Genomic DNA, 17,985 nt, shown 5'->3' with positions numbered 1-17,985 from the left:
ACTCATTGGTAATAGGTAAACTGAAACACACATGGAGAACGCCATATGAGTCATGAACATCACAGTAGGGGAGTGATTTATTTTTTGGCCGGAGTAAAGTGTGCATTGGTAACAATAAGAAATACATAATGGACAAGGATGAGTTGTGCACATAAGGGTGCTAAGAGCCAGTTCACATGCATGAGGGATTGCACACTTGTGCACAACCTGCAACCACACCTCCTCATGTTCACGTGAAGGCGCACTCGCAACAGGAAACTAGTTATAAAAGGATTTTTCCCATTAGCAAGCTGCAAAAATGCATGGCATGCCAATAAAGCAATGAACGTGGCCTTGTCGTATTGTGTGGCTCTCTGCTCGCTGCACCCCATCACCATGGAGCAGGCATGCAACTGGTTGTGGACTAGTGGCAAGTCCATATCTAAATTTTCTCATAGAAACCAAAAGGTTTCAAAATTGGTTGACAACCAGTTGCAAACCCCAGGCACATGTGAATTGGCTTTAAGCGCCTCTTGAACACATCGGGTAGTCTACCCAGCCTCACTCAAGTCTGCCAATTTTGGCAGAGTTGATGCTGCCCCCCCCCCCCCCCCCCAAAAAGAAAAACAAAAAACAAAAAAAAACATGATAAGCTTGAGAATCTTTTACACACATCAAAACTCGAAAGTTGTTGACAGTATAGCTACTCTCGCTTCGTCCGCGTGGGGAACTATTCTTAGTGAGGCAAGTTGACAATGATGAGGATGCAAATAATATAATTATAAAAAGGATGCTGTTGAAATTGAAAGACCGCATCGCTGACGTCACCGAATTGGAAACGTGCGAGGGTGAGAGCTACAGCACATGCTCTTTTCTTTTATAAGCAAAGGAGAGGCATGTAGCGCATTGTCCTTGCCTTTAAACAAAGTCCACCCTATTTCCTTTAATTAAAGTCTAGATTTATAGAATTAACTCCTTTTTTCATTTTTTAATGACATCATCACCTACTTGATTCCTGCATCCTTTTGCACGTTCTTTTGGACGTGACAACACCAACACTCACACTTTCTATCCCATTATTTTATTTGATGCTTGCAAACAAGTCCAAAAATGTGAGAACTTTTGCCCTACTAAAAATATATGAAAACTTAAAACGAAGATCAGATTGTATAACTAGAAAATTCTTAGAAGAAGAAAGGAGTGCAGATAATAATAATAATTTACATAATTGAAAGATATAAGGGAACTTTGATAAAATTAGGATTTGGGCTTCTATTATGGTGACTAGTGTGGCCAGCAGCCTTGGCCGCCTCTCTCTCTCTCTCTCTCTCTCTCTCTCTCTCTCTCTCTCTCTGGCGCTCAGTCGAGACCAATGTTAGAAAAAAACCGGGGTGCAGTGTATTTTAACCGGTTGAAATCCTAAAATCCCGGATAGATTTTGAGCTTGTCTTTAAGAAAACCGGGCAATTTTCACAAGTTTTAGTGTAATTACCGGCAAAAGCTTCAAATTTCGACCTAAAAAACGAGAGCATTTCAAGTTTGCCCTTATTTTCTTCGGTTAGAGAAAATGTTTTTTTCTAGCCCTGGTCCAGACTCTGATGTGCAACTGCGAGACACAAGGCACACACATCGGATCATCCCATTGTAGCCGTGCATAAGAGGAGTGCAGAATCCCTCTTCCTTTTTTATAATAGTATAGACAAATGAGCGGTTTAAATATAAGATTAGTACTAAATCTATACTAATAGATAATGGGGGAGGGAATTCCGGCTCCCCCCCCCCCCCCCCCCCCCCCCCCGCCATGCGTCAAAAGCTCAATCATTCGACGTGTGCCGTCTGCAGCGTCCGGGAACACAGTGACTGAGTGACGGGGAGAGAGAGAGAGAGAGAGAGAGAGAGAGCCGCCGGCTACACTATAATTATGATAATCTACAAAAGTAAAAGACCATAGGGGGGATTTTGAATTTGATAAAAGTACTAATGTGGAAAAATTTGGGCTTCCATTGACAAATTATGCAAAAAAGTAGACTAAGGATAAATAATTGGTGATCAGTAATGGGAAGATAAATGATTTCTTATAAAAATAATTAGATTATTTTGCGCTGGGGACCCCTTGAGGATTCCAATTTCATAATGGTTTTGGACTGTAGGTGTACTGGACAAGGTATACGTGCTACACTGCTCTATGAATGAATCCAAGATAAAAGGATCCAATCTTTAATTCCTGATGCCAGATAGGAAATACCTTAGAAAATTGCAGATATTTCCTTAAGGCCATTTTCCAATCACAGCTAGTTGCTTTGGAATTGGATTTTGAAATTGGGACTTTTGGAGGTCGACACGTTCAGGGGTACATCAATACTTTTCAATCCATTGGCAAGTTGGGTGCATTTAAAGTGAAAGGACTGCAGGTAGATGAGCCCCTGCATATATATCTGTCTTGCAACGCTTGCGCTCAAGTGGATAATGGCCATTTGGTCTGCTCTCTCACTAATTAGCTCTTAATTACCGCCATCTCTCTCTCTCGGCGCTCTCTCTTCACCCAATTTCCGCTCTGAGATCAATCGGCGAGAATTTCATTGTGATTCTCGCCCAATTGCGTTCCGCCCATTTTGCGCAGAGACTTGGATAGCTTGCTTTGGGTCGTTAATCATCGCCATTGAAGCTGTGCAGCAGGTAATTAGGGCTCAGGGACATGGAGGAGAAGAACAGAAGCGTTTCCATGCTGAAGAACCTTGATGGCGCCATAGCCAAACAGAGGAAGCTTAAGAGAAGGAATGCTGCCGATAATTGTTCTGTTGCAGAGCAAGGGCTTGTGAGGAGGAACAAAATTCAACCCCTGATTATACATGCAGTGAACCCTCCACTCATTCATGCGGAGCCATCCACCTTCATGAGGATTGTGCAGAGTTTGACAGGGTGCCCGGAGACGCAGCTGCGGTGTGGGGATGAGGAGGAGATGGCAGCGGCAGCGGTAGCGACTGGGCGCAAAGGGTCGTCACTGCCGCCGATGCAATGTGTGGCGCCAGCGGTGGGCAGCCCATGCAGCAGCAGCATGAGCAGTACAACAAGTACCACAACAGCAACAACAGATTCTACCATTAGCGCTACATGTGATGAAGGGAGTTTAGGTGCGCCAAGTTATGGGAGAATTGTGGAGAATGAGGCAAATTTGGAGTGCAGGAAAATGGAAGAGCTCATGTCCTCTCCGAGCATGTGCTCTTGCAGCTTGCTCCTGGATTCAAACGAGCACAATGTCGTCTTTGTCGATTCGCCTGTCGATTCTGTGGCGGCCTCTCCTCACGAGGAGTTTCTCTGTTTTGAAGAATCTTCTGATGATAATGTACTTCTGTGGCCACCAGCTCAGAATCATCACCTGGAATCAACTCTTGATTCCTACCTTGAGCACTTGCTTTCGTCCTATGATAGGAATGCCTATTGCAGGTTTACCTCCAACTCTGCTTTTCTTGCAGATGTTTGTGACCCTATGCTCCTGAAGGAGTTGTCATAAGCTTTTGTCTTAAGTGTATAATTAGCTAGTAAGTTACATCTACTCCTAGAGTCCTAGTCTCCTAGTATGTGTGTGTGTGTGTGTGTGTTTCTTTTGAGAGAGAGAGAGAGAGAGAGAGAGAGAGAGAGAATGAGAATTAGATATTTTAGCAGCGTTGAGAGTTCTCGCAAAGTTGCGCGGGCCTTCATACAAAGACAAACCGAGGCCGAAATCGAGTCAAATTAGGTAGTGGCCACACGATGCATAGTTATCGGTTACTTTTTGAAATAACTATGCCTCATGCATGGTCACTCGTGCACCTGTTATTTGTCTTGTATGCAACTATGCAAGGCCTCTTGTAACTATGCCGATGTTGGCATAGTTGCATTCGGAACATCTTAAGGAGTGATCAGGTGATGCATAGTTATCAGTTACTTTTTGAAATAGATGTGCCTTATGCGCGGTCACACGTCTTACATGCAACTATGCAAGGTGTTTTGTAACTATGATGGCATAGTTGCCTCAGTAACATCTTAGTGAGGATTGCGCTCTACGTGACCACATCATTACTGATAACTATGCTTCGTGTGACCACATCATTAGGCATTGCAAACTCATGAAAGGTTTTGTGCATTTCATAGTCTTCAAGCATATGGGTAGCCCTTCAATGGTATTTGATTATGTATCGAGCCTCCTGAGGATGAACCAGAGATGAACTCCATATAGACTAGGAGTTGATAGGAACCCCTCTCCTTTTCTTGATTGCTAGTGTGCCACACATAGCACTAGATGGTACTTCCTAGTTGCAACGATGTGATCATGGGTTCATATTTAAGTCACAACCACCAAAAGCATTTTGACAAATGTTTTTGCAAAACATACAAAACTCCCTTTCTTTAGGGTAGATTCAAAGAGGAAATTTTCAAATTTACTGAAATTTATTGCAATTTAACTCTACTTTCTTAAAATTTTCAAGCGGATTTTCTCCTTCTCCTCTTGCCTTCAACCAGCTATTTTGATTTCTCAGCCGGCTCAAGGCTAAGCGTAGGCAAACTTTTCCCCATCACTAGAGGGTAGCCAACTACTCGATCCACCTCCAAGAATAGTAGAATTTAGGGTGAAAGCCACAATGAGAAGAAGGGCGCTAGTTGTAGTACACTTTTTAGAGTTGTTTGTGTTCTAGTGGTAGTATCAAATAGCATGGGTAGGGTGGCTAGAATGATAGATGTGGAGTCATGCTATTGGTGCAAATGTGAATGCGAATTCGATCCCTCCTTACGGAGGAGAGTGGTAACCCTTTGAACGCACAATTTTTTAAACTAAAGATGTGAACCAATTGTCGCATGTGCACAATGTTGTTGGACCAAGATTTTTTAAATCAAATTTTGCAGATAAGTGGCATCCTGGCCTACCTTTCTATTGTCTTTGAGCCTACTTTGCAGCATCACACACAAAGATTGGACGATTTTGATTTTGATGATCTTATATTGGTCTTTTACCTTAGTATGTTGGCTCTATGATTTTACCTTTTAATTCTCCTTTTTGGAATTCAGATTTATGCACTATCCCATTGAAATTGTGAAGTATTTCTACTATGAGCATAGCAAGAGTGCTTGGATGGAGAGAGCAACAAAAGAATAACACCTAGTTAGATAGGCATGAACAATACTTCAAAAAGAGAGAGAAATTAAGCTATTGACAACAATAGAGGACCAGATTTACATGGAGCCGGTTTCCCCTCCAAAAGGCTTTGTATTATAGGTTTCCCCCCATCGAGGGAGACATTTTACAATACAATACTTTGTGTTCTTTCAATAACTTGCTGGTGCAATGAAGATGGAAGCTTCAAGCACCAAGCTTACACTTGAAAACACAACATCAATTCCCTCACGGTCTTAGACCCAAGAGCTCACACACCTTCGAAGATGGTGAGAGCTAGCGGGCTATGAGAGTAGATGTAGAAGAAGTCTTAATCTTTTTGGAACCTAAGCTTTTCGGAAGTCTTAATGGGCTAAACCCTAAGGTCTTTGGAGCACCATTCATGCACATTGATCTTTTGTATATGGTCCCTCTTTGGATCTCTATTTTTCCTCCTTTGGATCCCTAATGAGACTGGTCTGCTAGCGTTACCAATGTTCTAGCTTTTTCTCCCCTGGTACTTCCCCATATTAAATGATCAGTTTAACATGATAAAATAATTTAGAAGAATTAGATATTGGTTATTATGACATTACCTCTCTCTTGAAATCATAGTCGTCCTCGACTATGAAGTAGAGACGATAAAGCCTAGTCATTAGTCCGTTTGCTAGTGAGTAGAGGACCCCTATTATACCCCACGACATCGTCCCAGAATGGATGACTAGTCCATTTGGTGCTTGAGAGCGTTAGCTGCGGCAAGCATGTCTGCACATTAGTCGTATCAATCTTCCATAGTAGAGTGACAAGCTCTACTTGGTGTTCAGGAGACGTCGTCTCCACAAACATGATCCTAAGCATGCATACTTCTTAACATTTGTGCACAATAAAGAAAAAGAGAGTCTTATAAGACAAAAACTTTGTTCATTTAAACATTTTTATATTTGCTTACTCTTGGGAAGCATTGTAAGCATTGACAAGGTTTATGTTATCCTTTAATTGTATGCCTTACATCCATCTAGCATCTTCAAAAGGATAGTTGTTAAACTAAATAAGATACTGCCAGATAATCTTACTGTCTCTCAATACCTTGTCTTCATGTCGAAGCATGGACTCAGACTGCAGCACCTCTTCTTGGTCCTCGATCTCCGGTGGGTCTTCAATAGTTGGTTCTTGAGGTGGATCTCCTTTGTAAGGCTTTAGTAGGCTCACATGGAAAGCATTGTGTATGAACCAATGACTGGGAAACTTGAGTTGATAGGCCATCTGATTGATTGGTCTAAGAATCTGGAAGGGACCATAGTACCTTTTTGCTAACTTAGCATAGTACTTTTGGTGTCCCGTAGGATTCTTGCCCATTGTGTGTCTTAATCAATCCTTGGGAAACTTAAGCAAGACCCAATCATTTTGTTTAAAGGCTTGAGCTCTTTTGTGCTTATTAGCAACAGCCTTTTGCCTTTGTTGTGAGATAGAGATAGCATCCTTAATCTTTTGGAAAGATTCTTGTAGGTCTCGACTATACTCATCTGCAACAACGAAGATCTTCTCGTGTACCTTAAGTAGCAGGGGACTTTTGGATCTTCCCTCAATTACCTCAAAAGGTGCTTTTCTCGTGGAGATATGTACAATGTTATTGTAGGTATACTCCACCAACGGTAAGTACTTGGGACCTTTGATCTACTTCTGTTACATAGGATTTTAGTAGATCAAGAATTGTTAGGTTAGCTATTTCACTTTGGCCATCCGTTTGGGAATGATAGGCCTAAGAGAAGTTTATCCTTGTACCTAAATTCTCAAAGAGACCCTTCCCCAAAAATTACTGGTCATTTTAGGATCTCTATCCAACACTATGGACATTGGCAAGACATGGTACTTGAACATTTGTGATATAAAGAGGGTTGCCATTTGATGGGCTTTGATAGTCTTTTTGACAGATATGAAATGTGCTTGTTTGCTAAACCTGTCTACAATCATCCATATTCCTGTACTCCCATGGATATGCTCTCCCATGGTGAATTGGGGATTGGCAAAGGTTGAAGCAATCCAGGTTGCTTCCCTCTATCAAACTTCGTCTTTTGGCATACCACACATTTTGAAACATACTCTTGTATGTTTTCTTTCATGGCAGGCCAATAGAAATATGTTTCTATCCCTTTTAGGGTAGAGTGAATCCCTCTATGCCCCACATAAGGAGGAGCATGAGATTGATACATTATTTTCTCATGTAGTGAATTTGTAACACATAGTCTATTTCCATAGAGAAGATAACCATCTTGTAAGGTAAATGGTTTTTCTTTCTTTCCTAGTGCAAGGACTGAAATCACATCTCTAAAATCAGGATCAATAGCATGCTCATTTATCATAGAAGATAGATCATTGTGAGTTGCTATGGAAACCGTATTTACTCTCGGTCATCTTGAGAGTGCATTGGCTACTTGATTATGCTTGCAAGCAATGTGAGCAATATGAAAATGATATTGTGAAATGAAATTTGCCCACCTCATTTGTTTGTCAGAGATCTTGGTCTGCTTCATGAAGTACTTAAGGCTTCGGTGATCCGTTCGCAGAATGAAAGGGAGCCCTTGATAAATAGTGCTTCCATGAGTCTAAGGCATGTAGAAATGCGAGGAGTTCCTTTTCATATATGCCTAGAGCTCAACGGGGTCGAGCATTCGACTTTCGTAGGCTATGGAGTGCCCTTCTTGGAGCAAAACAGCTCCAAGACAATCACCACGGGCATTGCATTGGACCTCAAATGGTTGTGAGAGATCTAGTAGTGTAAGCACAAAAGTTGAGAGATAAGATTTTCGTTAAGCTTTTCAAAAGCATTGTTCTCCTTGGCAGACCATGTACACTTGACGTTTTTCTTTGTTAGGTCATGTAATGATCCCGCTATTTGTGATATTTTTATATGAAGCGTCTATAGTATGCACACATACCTATAAAGCTTCTTAGTTCATGTAGATTCTTTGGATTAGGCCATCTTTTTATTACCTCTAGCTTTGATGGATCCATTTGGATGCCATCTTGAGAGATAATATGACTTAAATGCTGAATCTCTTGTAAGAAAAATGTGTGTATTTTAGAGAGAGAGAGAGAGAGAGAGAGAGAGAGAGAATAGATATTTTAGCGGTGTTGAGAGTTCTCCCAAAGTTGTGCGGGCCTTCACACAAAGACAAACCGAGGCTGAAATTGTGTCAAATTAGGTAGTGTCCACATGATGCATAGTTATTGGTGAAATAACTATGCCTCATGCATGGTCACTCGTGCATCGATTATTTGTCTTGTATGCAACTATGCAAGGCCTCTTGTAACTATGTCGATTTTGGCATACTTGCATCGGGAACATCTTAAGGAGTGGTCATGTGATGCATAGTTATTAGTTACTTTTTGAAGTAGTTGTGCCTTATGCACGGTCACATGCCGATTTTGGCATAGTTGCATCGGGAACATCTGTTAAGTATGGAGCCTGATTTACCCTTGGAATTTTCTGTGGTAAAAGCGCACATTTGTAAGGCCCCCATTATGAGGAGAAGCCATCGTGCGTGAAGGAAAATCACTCACCGGAAACCAAAATTTTCACGGACAAAAATCAGGGGCAACTTTAGAGGCCTCGGGGGCGGAGGCCCCTGAGACTTTTTTTTCGCCGGAATATTATGGCTGGACGGTGGCCGGAAAGTGATCGGAAAACAACCGGTCGGTTGGCCGGTGGCCGGTAGTCAATGGTCGATGGCCGGTGGTCGGAAGTCAATGGCCGGTGGCCTGTGGTCGAAAGTCAATGGCCAGTGACCGAATTCAAAAGCGTACTTGTCTTCTCAAGGGCGGCCACACATGGGCGGATTGGAGGGTTCGATTTGGACTTATTCACACAAGGGCGGCTACACATAGCTGTCTCTCATTAGAGAGGGCAGCCCTTTTGGCCTATAAAAGGAGGCCATTTCTACACACATTTCATAGTGTGAAGTTGATGCAACAAGGTGAGTGTGAGGTGGTGAGAGTGAAGCAAGGCGGGATCTCTATCAAGGGTTTAATCCCTTTGTAAACTACTTCTTCTTTTGAAGTGCTAAAGCCATTGAGTGGCTGCTTTCCCGTGGACGTAGCCCACATTGGGTGAACCACGTATATCGTGTGTACTCTCTCTCTCTCTCTCTCTCTCTCTACTCTATAATCTCTTGTGTGTGAAATCTATCTCTCTCCATTAAGTAATCTAATCAAAAATCTATTTAGCTACGTCTTATTTTCTTACAACTGGTATCAGAGCAAGGTTTTCTCGTAGCTAAATTATCTCAAGGAAAGGATTCCTTGAATTGACTGGGAGTTATGGCAGAGGAAGGGAAGCTCAAGATTGAGAAGTTCAACGGCAAAAACTACCAACATTGGAAGATGCAGATTGAAGACTATCTCTACCAGAAGGACCTCTATTTGCGACTAGGCGGTCTTGCGAAGAAGCCCGCAACAATGGCAGATGAAGCATGGATTGTCCTTGATCGAAAGGCACTGGGAACAATCCGGTTAAGCTTGGCGTCAACGGTGGCCTTCAATGTTTCGGAGATGAAGACCACGGAGGACTTGATGAAGTCACTTGACGACTTCTACGAGAAACCATCGGCATCCAATAAGGTATTTCTTATGAAGCGCTTGTTCAATTTAAAGATGGCAGAGAATGGTTCAGTTGCAAAACACCTAAATAACTTTAACACAAACATAAGTCAACTTCGATCAGTGAAAATCAATTTCGATGACGAAGTGCGAGCTCTCCTTATACTATCATCTCTACCGGATAGTTGGGACAGCCTTGTGATCGTTGTAAGTAATTCTATCTCTGGCACAAATACTCTTAAGTTTGATGATGTTGTGGGTGTTCTCCTAAGTGAGGAAATGCGAAGGAGAAGCACAAGAGAATCATCAACTGCTGCACTATCAGTGGAAACAAGAGGAAGGCCTAAGGAGAGGTTCAAAAACCAAAAGGGTCGTGATCGCTCAAGGCGGAGCAAGTCACGGACAAAGTCAGTTCTTGAATGTTGGAACTGCGGCAAGAAGGGCCACGTCAAGAAGGATTTCTGGTCCAAGAAGAAGAAGGAGACTGAGTCTCAAGACAACAAGCCAACATCGGAGGCCAATGTGGCAGGTAAAGTAGAGCAAGATGCTCTAATTCTCTCATTAGACAATGTGTCTAATTCCTGGATAGTAGATTCCGGGGCTTCATTCCATGCGACACCACACAAGCAACATTTCCAAGTCTACACCAAAGGTAATTTTGGGTATGTATACTTGGGAGATGATGAAGCTTGTGAGATTGTCGGCAAAGGTACAGTTTCTGTCAAAACTGCTAACGGAAATTAATGGAAGCTTAAAGATGTTAGGCATGTTCCTTCTCTTCGCAAAAATTTGATATGTATAGGACAATTGGACGATAAAGGTCACAACATTGCATTCGGAAACAAACGGTGGAAGATCTCAAAGGGATCTTTGGTGGTTGCAGCAACTACAGAAGTTGACCGTGCGGTGTGGCACTACCGACTTGGGCATATGAGTGCCAAAGGAATGCAAATCCTTCAAACAAAGAAGCTTCTACCAGGTTTGAAAGAATTGGACTTAGAGTTCTGTGAAGATTGTGTTTATGGTAAACAAAAGAGGGTAAAATTTCAAAAATCAGGAAATGAAAGAAAAAATAAAAAACTTGAGTTGGTTCATTCTGATGTTTGGGGTCCTGCAAGTACACCATCACTTGGTGGCTCATTGTACTATGTAACATTCATAGACGATGCGAGTAGAAAAACATGGGTTTATGTCATGAAGAATAAATCCGATGTATTTTTCATATTTCAAAGGTGGAAAGCCTTTGTGGAAAATGAAACAGGTATCAAGGTTAAATGCCTCAGATCCGACAATGGAGGCGAATATTGCAGCTAAGCTTTTGAAAGCTTTTGTGCTAGCAATGGAATTCGGAGGCAAAGGACAACCCCAAGGACACCTCAACAAAATGGGATTTTGGAAAGGATGAACAGGACAATCATGGAACGAGTACGAAGCATGCGGCTACATGCAGGCCTACCGCTTGAGCTTTGGGCGGAAGCTATAAGTACGTCTGTGTACTTAATCAATCGGTCACCCTCAACGGCATTGGATGGGGGAGTTCCAGAAGAGGCATGGACAGGTAAACCGGTGAATTATGCATTTCTCAAAGTGTTTGGGTGTGAGGCTTTCATGCACATAGATAGAAGCCTAACATCAAAGCTAGATGCAAAGTCCAAAAAGTGTTTCTTCATTGGCTATGGAGAAGGAGACTTTGGTTATCGCCTATGGAATCTTGAAGATGGTAAAATCTTAAGGAGTAGGGATGTAATTTTTAACGAACAAAATATGTACAAAGATTACTTGGAAAGAAAACAAACAAAAGAAACAGGTGATGAGTACATGGAGCTTGAGGACGGTGAAGAATCAAGGACTGCAAACGGTGACAATGTGCAACAACGTCAACCAAATGAGGAGCCTCAACCTATTCCCCGAAGATCTACAAGAGCAAGTAGACCTCCAGAAAGGTTTGTTCCTTCCTTCAACCATCTCTTGATCTCAGATTCTGGAGAGCCGGAATCATACGAAGAAGCTATGCAACATGAATCCAAAGAACAATGGACGAAGAGCATGCAAGTGGAGATGGACTCACTACATCGCAACCAAACATGGGAGTTGGTTGAGTTGCCAAAAGATAAGGGGGCACTTCAAAACAAATGGGTGTACAAGCTGAAGGAAGAAGAAGGTGGGAAGAAAAGGTACAAGTCTAGGCTTGTGGTAAAAGGTTTTTCTCAAAAGAAAGGTATTGACTTCAATGAAATATTTTCTCCTGTTGTAAAAATGAACTCAATTAGGCTTGTCTTAAGCCTTGTGGCTGCTCATGATCTAAATCTCAAGCAAATGGATGTAAATACGGTATTTCCTCACGGTGACTTAGAGGAGGAAATCCACATGCTTCAACCAAAGGGGTATGAAGTAAAAGGTAAGGAGAAAATGGTTTGCAGATTAAAGAAGAGCTTGTATGGTTTAAAGCAAGTATCAAGACAATGGTACTTGAAGTTTGATCGATGGATGTTGGATCATGGATTCACAAGATGCAACTCGGATCACTACGTCTACACGAAGAATTTGGGAGATGGAAAATTCATCATCCTAATTTTGTATGTTGATGACATGTGGACTGCAAGTGCTAACATGCAGGACATCAAAGACCTAAAAGAGGAGCTGTCCAAATCTTTTTCAATGAAAGATTTAGGTGCTGCAAAGAGGATACTTGGTATGAAAATATCAAGGGACAGGACGAAGAAGACAATAAAGCTATCTCAAGAAGATTACATCAAGAAGGTACTAGAAAGGTTTGCAATGCAAAATGCAAAACCAGTTTCTACACCTTTGGCTGGTCATTTTAAACTAACGAAGGATATGTGTCCGAAGACACAAGAGGAGATAGCCTATATGTCTAAAGTTCCATATGCTGCAGCGGTAGGTTCTCTAATGTATGCTATGGTCTGGACAAGGCCAGACATTGCACATGCAGTGGGAGTTGTGAGTAGGTTCATGGAAAACCCAGGTAAAGAGCATTGGCAAGCTGTGAAGTGGATACTTAGGTATCTAAAAGGGACAACAACAAATGCTTTGTATTTTGGAGGAACTGATATTTTTCTAGAAGGGTATGCTGATGCAGATATGGCAGGTGACAAAGATACTCGAAGGAGCACTACTGGCTATGTGTTCACGGTTGGAGGCACAGCAATAAGCTAGGCTTCAAAGCTGCAGAAAGTGGTTTCACTTTCTACCACGGAAGCAGAGTATGTAGCAATGACGGAGGCAAGCAAAGAAATTTTGTGGCTTCACAGATTCTTAGAAGAGCTTGGATTCAAACAAGACAATTGTTTCTTGTACAGTGATAGCCAAAGCGCTATCCATCTTGCGAAGAACTCAGCCTTTCATTCAAGGACAAAGCACATTGAGGTGAGATATCACTTCATACGCACTCTTTTGGAAGAGGGACAACTCAAGCTAGGAAAGGTGCATACAAGTGAAAATCTTGCAGACATGTTTACAAAGGTGGTCAACAAGGAGAAGTTGAGCTTTTGCTCATCTTCAATCGGCATTCAAGGATAAGAAGCCAGAATGGAAAGCAGTCACAGGTTTGGTTTGGAGATCAGTCTCCAAGTGGGAGATTGTTAAGTATGGAGCCTGATTTACCCTTGTAATTTTCTGTGGTAAAAGCGCACATTTGTAAGGCCCCCATTATGAGGAGAAGCCATCGTGCGTGAAGGAAAATCACTCACCGGAAACCAAAATTTTCACGGACAAGAATCAGGGGCAACTTTAGAGGCCTCGGGGGCGGAGGTCCCCGAGACTTTTTTTCGCCGGAACATTCCTTTTCGCCAGAATATTATGGCCAGACGGCGGTCGGAAAGTGGTCGGAAAACAACCGGTCGGTTGGCTGGTGGCCGGTAGTCAATGGCCGATGGCCGGTGGTCGGAAGTCAATGGCCGGTGGCCTGTGGTCGGAAGTCAATGGCCAGTGGCCGGTAGCTGAATTCAAAAGCGGAATTGTCTTCTCAAGGGCGGCCACACATGGGCGGATTGGAGGGTCCGATTTGGACTTATTCGCACAAGGACGGCTACACATGGCTGTCTCTCATTAGAGAGGGCAGCCCTTTTGGCCTATAAAAGGAGGCCATTTCTACAAACATTTCATAGTGTGAAGTTGATGCAACAAGGTGAGTGTGAGGTGGTGAGAGTGAAGCAAGGCGGGAGCTCTATCAAGGGTTTAATCCCTTTGTAAACTACTTCTTCTTTTGAAGTGCTAAAGCCATTGAGTGGCTGCTTTTCCGTGGACGTAGCCCACATTGGGTGAACCACGTATATCGAGTGTACTCTCTCTCTCTCTCTCTCTCTCTACTCTATAATCTCTTGTGTGTGAAATCTATCTCTCTCCATTAAGTAATCTACTAAAAAATCTATTTAGCTACGTCTTATTTTCTTACAACATCGTGATGCATAGTTATTAGTTACTTTTTGAAATAGATGTGCCTTATGCACGGTCACATGCTTACATGCAACTATGCAAGGTGTTTTGTAACTGTGATGATTTTGGCATAGTTGCCTCAATAACATCTTAGTGAGGATTGCGCTCTGCGTGACCACATCATTACTGATAACTATGCTTCGCATGACCACATTATTAGGCATTGTAAACGCATGAAGGGTTTTGTGCATTTTATAGTCTTCAAGCATATGGTTAGCCCTTTGGTGGCATTTGATTATGTATCGCGCCTCCTGGGGATGAACTAGAGATGAACTCCATACAAACTAGGAGTCCATAGGAACACCTCTTCTTTTCTTAATTGCTAGTGTGCCACACATAACACTAGATGGTACTTCCTAGTTGCAATGATGTGATCATGGGTTCAGATTCAAGTCACAACCACCAGAAATTCATTTTAACAAATGTTTTTGCAAACATAGAAAATTCCTTTTAGGGTAGATTCAAAGAGGAAATTTTCAAAAATTATCGGAATTTATTGCAATCTAACTCTACTTTCTTAAAATTTTCAAGCGCGTTTTCTACTTCTCCCCCTCCCTTCAGCTGGTTGTTTTGATTTCTCAGCTGGCTCAAGGCTAAGCTCAGACACACTTTTCCCCATCACTAGAGGGTAGCCAACTACTTGATCCACCTCCAAGAAGAGTAGAATTCAGGCCCAATGCGAAGAAGGGTGCTAACTTTTTAGAGTTGTTTGTTTGCTAGTGGTAGTACCAAATAGCATGGGTAGTGTAGCTAGAATGAAAGATGTGGAGTCATGATCTTGTTGAAAATGTGAATGCGAATTTGATCCCTCCTTTTGGCCATTGACCACCCCTTGGAGCTTTCTTTGTTCTACCTAGCTTGGACCACCCATCATTGATTGCTTTCAAAATTGGGACTCTTAGAGGGTGCGAGACTGATCCCCAACAAAGATGCCATGCCAACATCACGTAGGACTGCCATCCGACTACAGCGGGCCGCCCACAGGTGCTCGCCGCCTTCATAGACCATCTAGCAGGCCAAAACTACCGAGAGGCATAGCCTGAGTTGGGCACACAGCGGCGCCCGCCATTGCTCCACTTATGCACCACAATGAGGTTGTGCTCTAGTATATGTATCATGGACCTTTGCCCCTTGCTTTTGCATACGGTTCAATTCTGTCCATACTCCCCAAGCCTCCAAAAAAAACTCACAAAGCCTTGAAAACCTTTTTTCCCCGATCTTCCCATGCTCTGCAATTCCCTTCTCAATGATCCAATGCCCGGGCCGTAAAACCCAACCGGTTGACCCATTTCCCAACTTCGATCCGCTATATTTTCACCGCTTATCGACCTCGCTGAGGCCTCGAACCGAGGGCCCAAACTTGGCAAAAAACCATTTGTAGCATTCTCGGAACCGGCTCCCCGCTTCAACTCACCATAACTCGATGACAGGGCATCCGATTGACAAGCTGCCACTTCCTGCTGACTCCACATGACATACACTATCTTCTCAAATCCTATTGAGGCCCAAGAAATTCTAGATGGCACGATTTTCAATGTGGTCAAGTTGTCCCATAACTACCCCCAGGTAAACTTTCAATTAGCCTAGCCATAACTTGCACTCTAGAGCTCCGATTCACAATCCGAAAAGATCAACATACTCTCCAACTTAAGCACTTTCCATCTTCTCACTGACATCAACTCTAGCCACCTATCCACACTTGTCTTGTCCGTTAGGGATCTGCAAAGCCTTCCAACTTTCGACAACGATAACTGTCACATAGTAGCTCCATTCGAGGAGCCGTCTGGACAAGATTCTAGAGCATCTTGAACACTACATTCCAAGGCATAACTCCATCACTTAGAACACTTGAACATGCCATCCAATTTGGATTAAAGTATCATAGTATCTCTTGATTTCAACTCATCAAGAGTTTCCACACGAATGGTACCTTGTGGGGTGATTTCGCATACTCTATATGGTCCTTTTCCCGCATATTTCAACTTTTTCTTCTCGTTACACACTCCATACATAAGGACTTTATCCCCAAACTTGGTATCCTTGTTCTTTATATGAAGGTCAAACCATTTCTTTCTCCACAAGTGCATTTTTCACAATCAATTGTCTTTCTTCATCTAAGCTCTCAAGGACATATAAACGCTCAACTAAAGGGTTACCATCCCAAACTTCTTGTTGTGAAGCTACCCGCAGATTAGGAATTACAAACTCCCATGGCATAACTGCTTCTTGGCCATATACCATCTTGAATGCTGTACAATTAATAGCCACTTTGTAAGCAGTACGATAGGTCCATAGAGCTGACGTCAACTTCAAATCCCAATTTGTGCGATGAGCCATTAGGGCCAAAAACGTCTCAAAAAGGGTTGTGTAAGGTTAACTTACTAATTCGCAAAACCTTTGACGATCAAAACGGCTCCAAATTTGATCGTTTTGGATATTAGAGAAGGGGAATGCCATTGAAAGCATATCTTGGTGCATATCCCACTGAATACAACAGAGATGTCATTTTCACTTTATTCTTTCTTTGTTTATATGAGGCTGTTGATACTCATTCAGGTCACTTTCCCCCTCCCCCCCCCCCCCCCCCCCCCCCCCCCTTTCTCTCCCCCCTTTCCCTCTTCTCTCTTTCATAGTATTTTGTTAGACTCTTATCACCCTCACAAGCTTAAGTACCTTTCGCCATTGCACCTGTCAAAAGCTTCACCATTCTCTGTTTCTTATTCCATCAAACCTTTTGCATTGAGCTTTTACAGGCTCAAAATGAGTGAGACACATCTTTCATCTAATCACAAGTTCCACGTAAACATTAAGCTCAATCAGGAGTATGCGACGACAAGGAGCATCTACGAAAGACCCCTTTCAGATGGACATGAAGCTCAAAGCCTGCGGAACAAGGGAAAGAAACATATTGATCTATGGACAGATAGGAGGTTGTATCCTATGGATCCCAGTACTAGAAGGTATCCATCTTTTCACACTCTCCATAATTTGATCAGATTTGTTAGAGATGGTGTTGATGGTCTACTTGGATATTGCTCTAGGATATGTGGGATACATAATAATTATGCACAATATATTCATAATATGCAGAATACCTTGTCTTTGAAAGAAACAGATATTAGTGAGCATAAAAAAAAAAGCTTCATTGACAGAAGAGAACAAACAATTACAGACCCTTAAAGAGACTCCTGTAGGTTTAAGAGCACGAGTCAAAAAAATGAGAGATGTGGTTGACCTAACAGAAAGATTCGGTCAAAGAAAAAAAAGATTGAAAATTGCTAGGGAACTTGTAATTAAACTCTTAGGGTCAAGTCCTTTCGAAAGATATGGACTTGTTGGTCTAGCCTTCTCAAATGCAGGAAGCTTGTGACACCGTGGGGGCAAGTAGAAGGGGATATAGAGCCATTTCCAAAACTTGGTTCCAAGTCCTTAAATATTAAAAGGTTAGAGATTTTGGGTTGCCTAAAGCGCATAATGTTCGCAAATGGAGATTTCACTTAAATAATGAGATACCCAATGTTTTTGGAGAATATTATCACATTGAGGGAACAATGCCATACGAGAAACAGAAAAAGAAATCTTTTTTTGAGTACAATGTATTTAATGATATATGGATTGATGTCAAAAAAGTCCAATCTGATATGGTCAAATATTACAAAATAAAGGAAGATGAGTGTGAAGGAAAGCTTAAATTTGTACTAAAATTGGATGAGACACAAATCCAAAAAAGCCAAAAGATGAGAAGAGTCTCTATTTCTTTAATGGATAGAGCTTTGGACTACAGCATGGGTAGGGTGACATCTCCATATTACAAAGCTCAATCTGAA

The 17,985-nt window shown here is 42.2% G+C and overlaps 1 protein-coding gene across 1 annotated transcript; it reads left to right on the top strand.

The window, feature by feature from the left end:
• The first annotated feature begins 2,362 nt into the window (after positions 1-2,362).
• LOC147425626 (uncharacterized) lies at positions 2,363-3,532 on the top strand. The gene has a single exon (XM_086499951.1). It carries the CDS (start codon positions 2,675-2,677, stop codon positions 3,488-3,490), a length of 816 nt encoding a protein of 271 aa, XP_086356077.1. The 5' UTR covers positions 2,363-2,674; the 3' UTR covers positions 3,491-3,532.
• Positions 3,533-17,985: the final 14,453 nt, after the last annotated feature.

This window comes from Adiantum capillus-veneris, chromosome 25, assembly GCF_014529385.1.
Source record: "Adiantum capillus-veneris isolate H3 chromosome 25, ASM1452938v2, whole genome shotgun sequence".
Classification (NCBI taxonomy): domain Eukaryota; kingdom Viridiplantae; phylum Streptophyta; class Polypodiopsida; order Polypodiales; family Pteridaceae; genus Adiantum; species Adiantum capillus-veneris.
This window is presented reverse-complemented; position numbering and strand designations above follow the sequence as displayed.

Bases quoted from the DNA above. Each gene is read 5' to 3' on its own strand.
- LOC147425626 (XM_086499951.1), top strand. From the start codon at position 2,675: ATGGAGGAGAAGAACAGAAGCGTTTCCATGCTGAAGAACCTTGATGGC.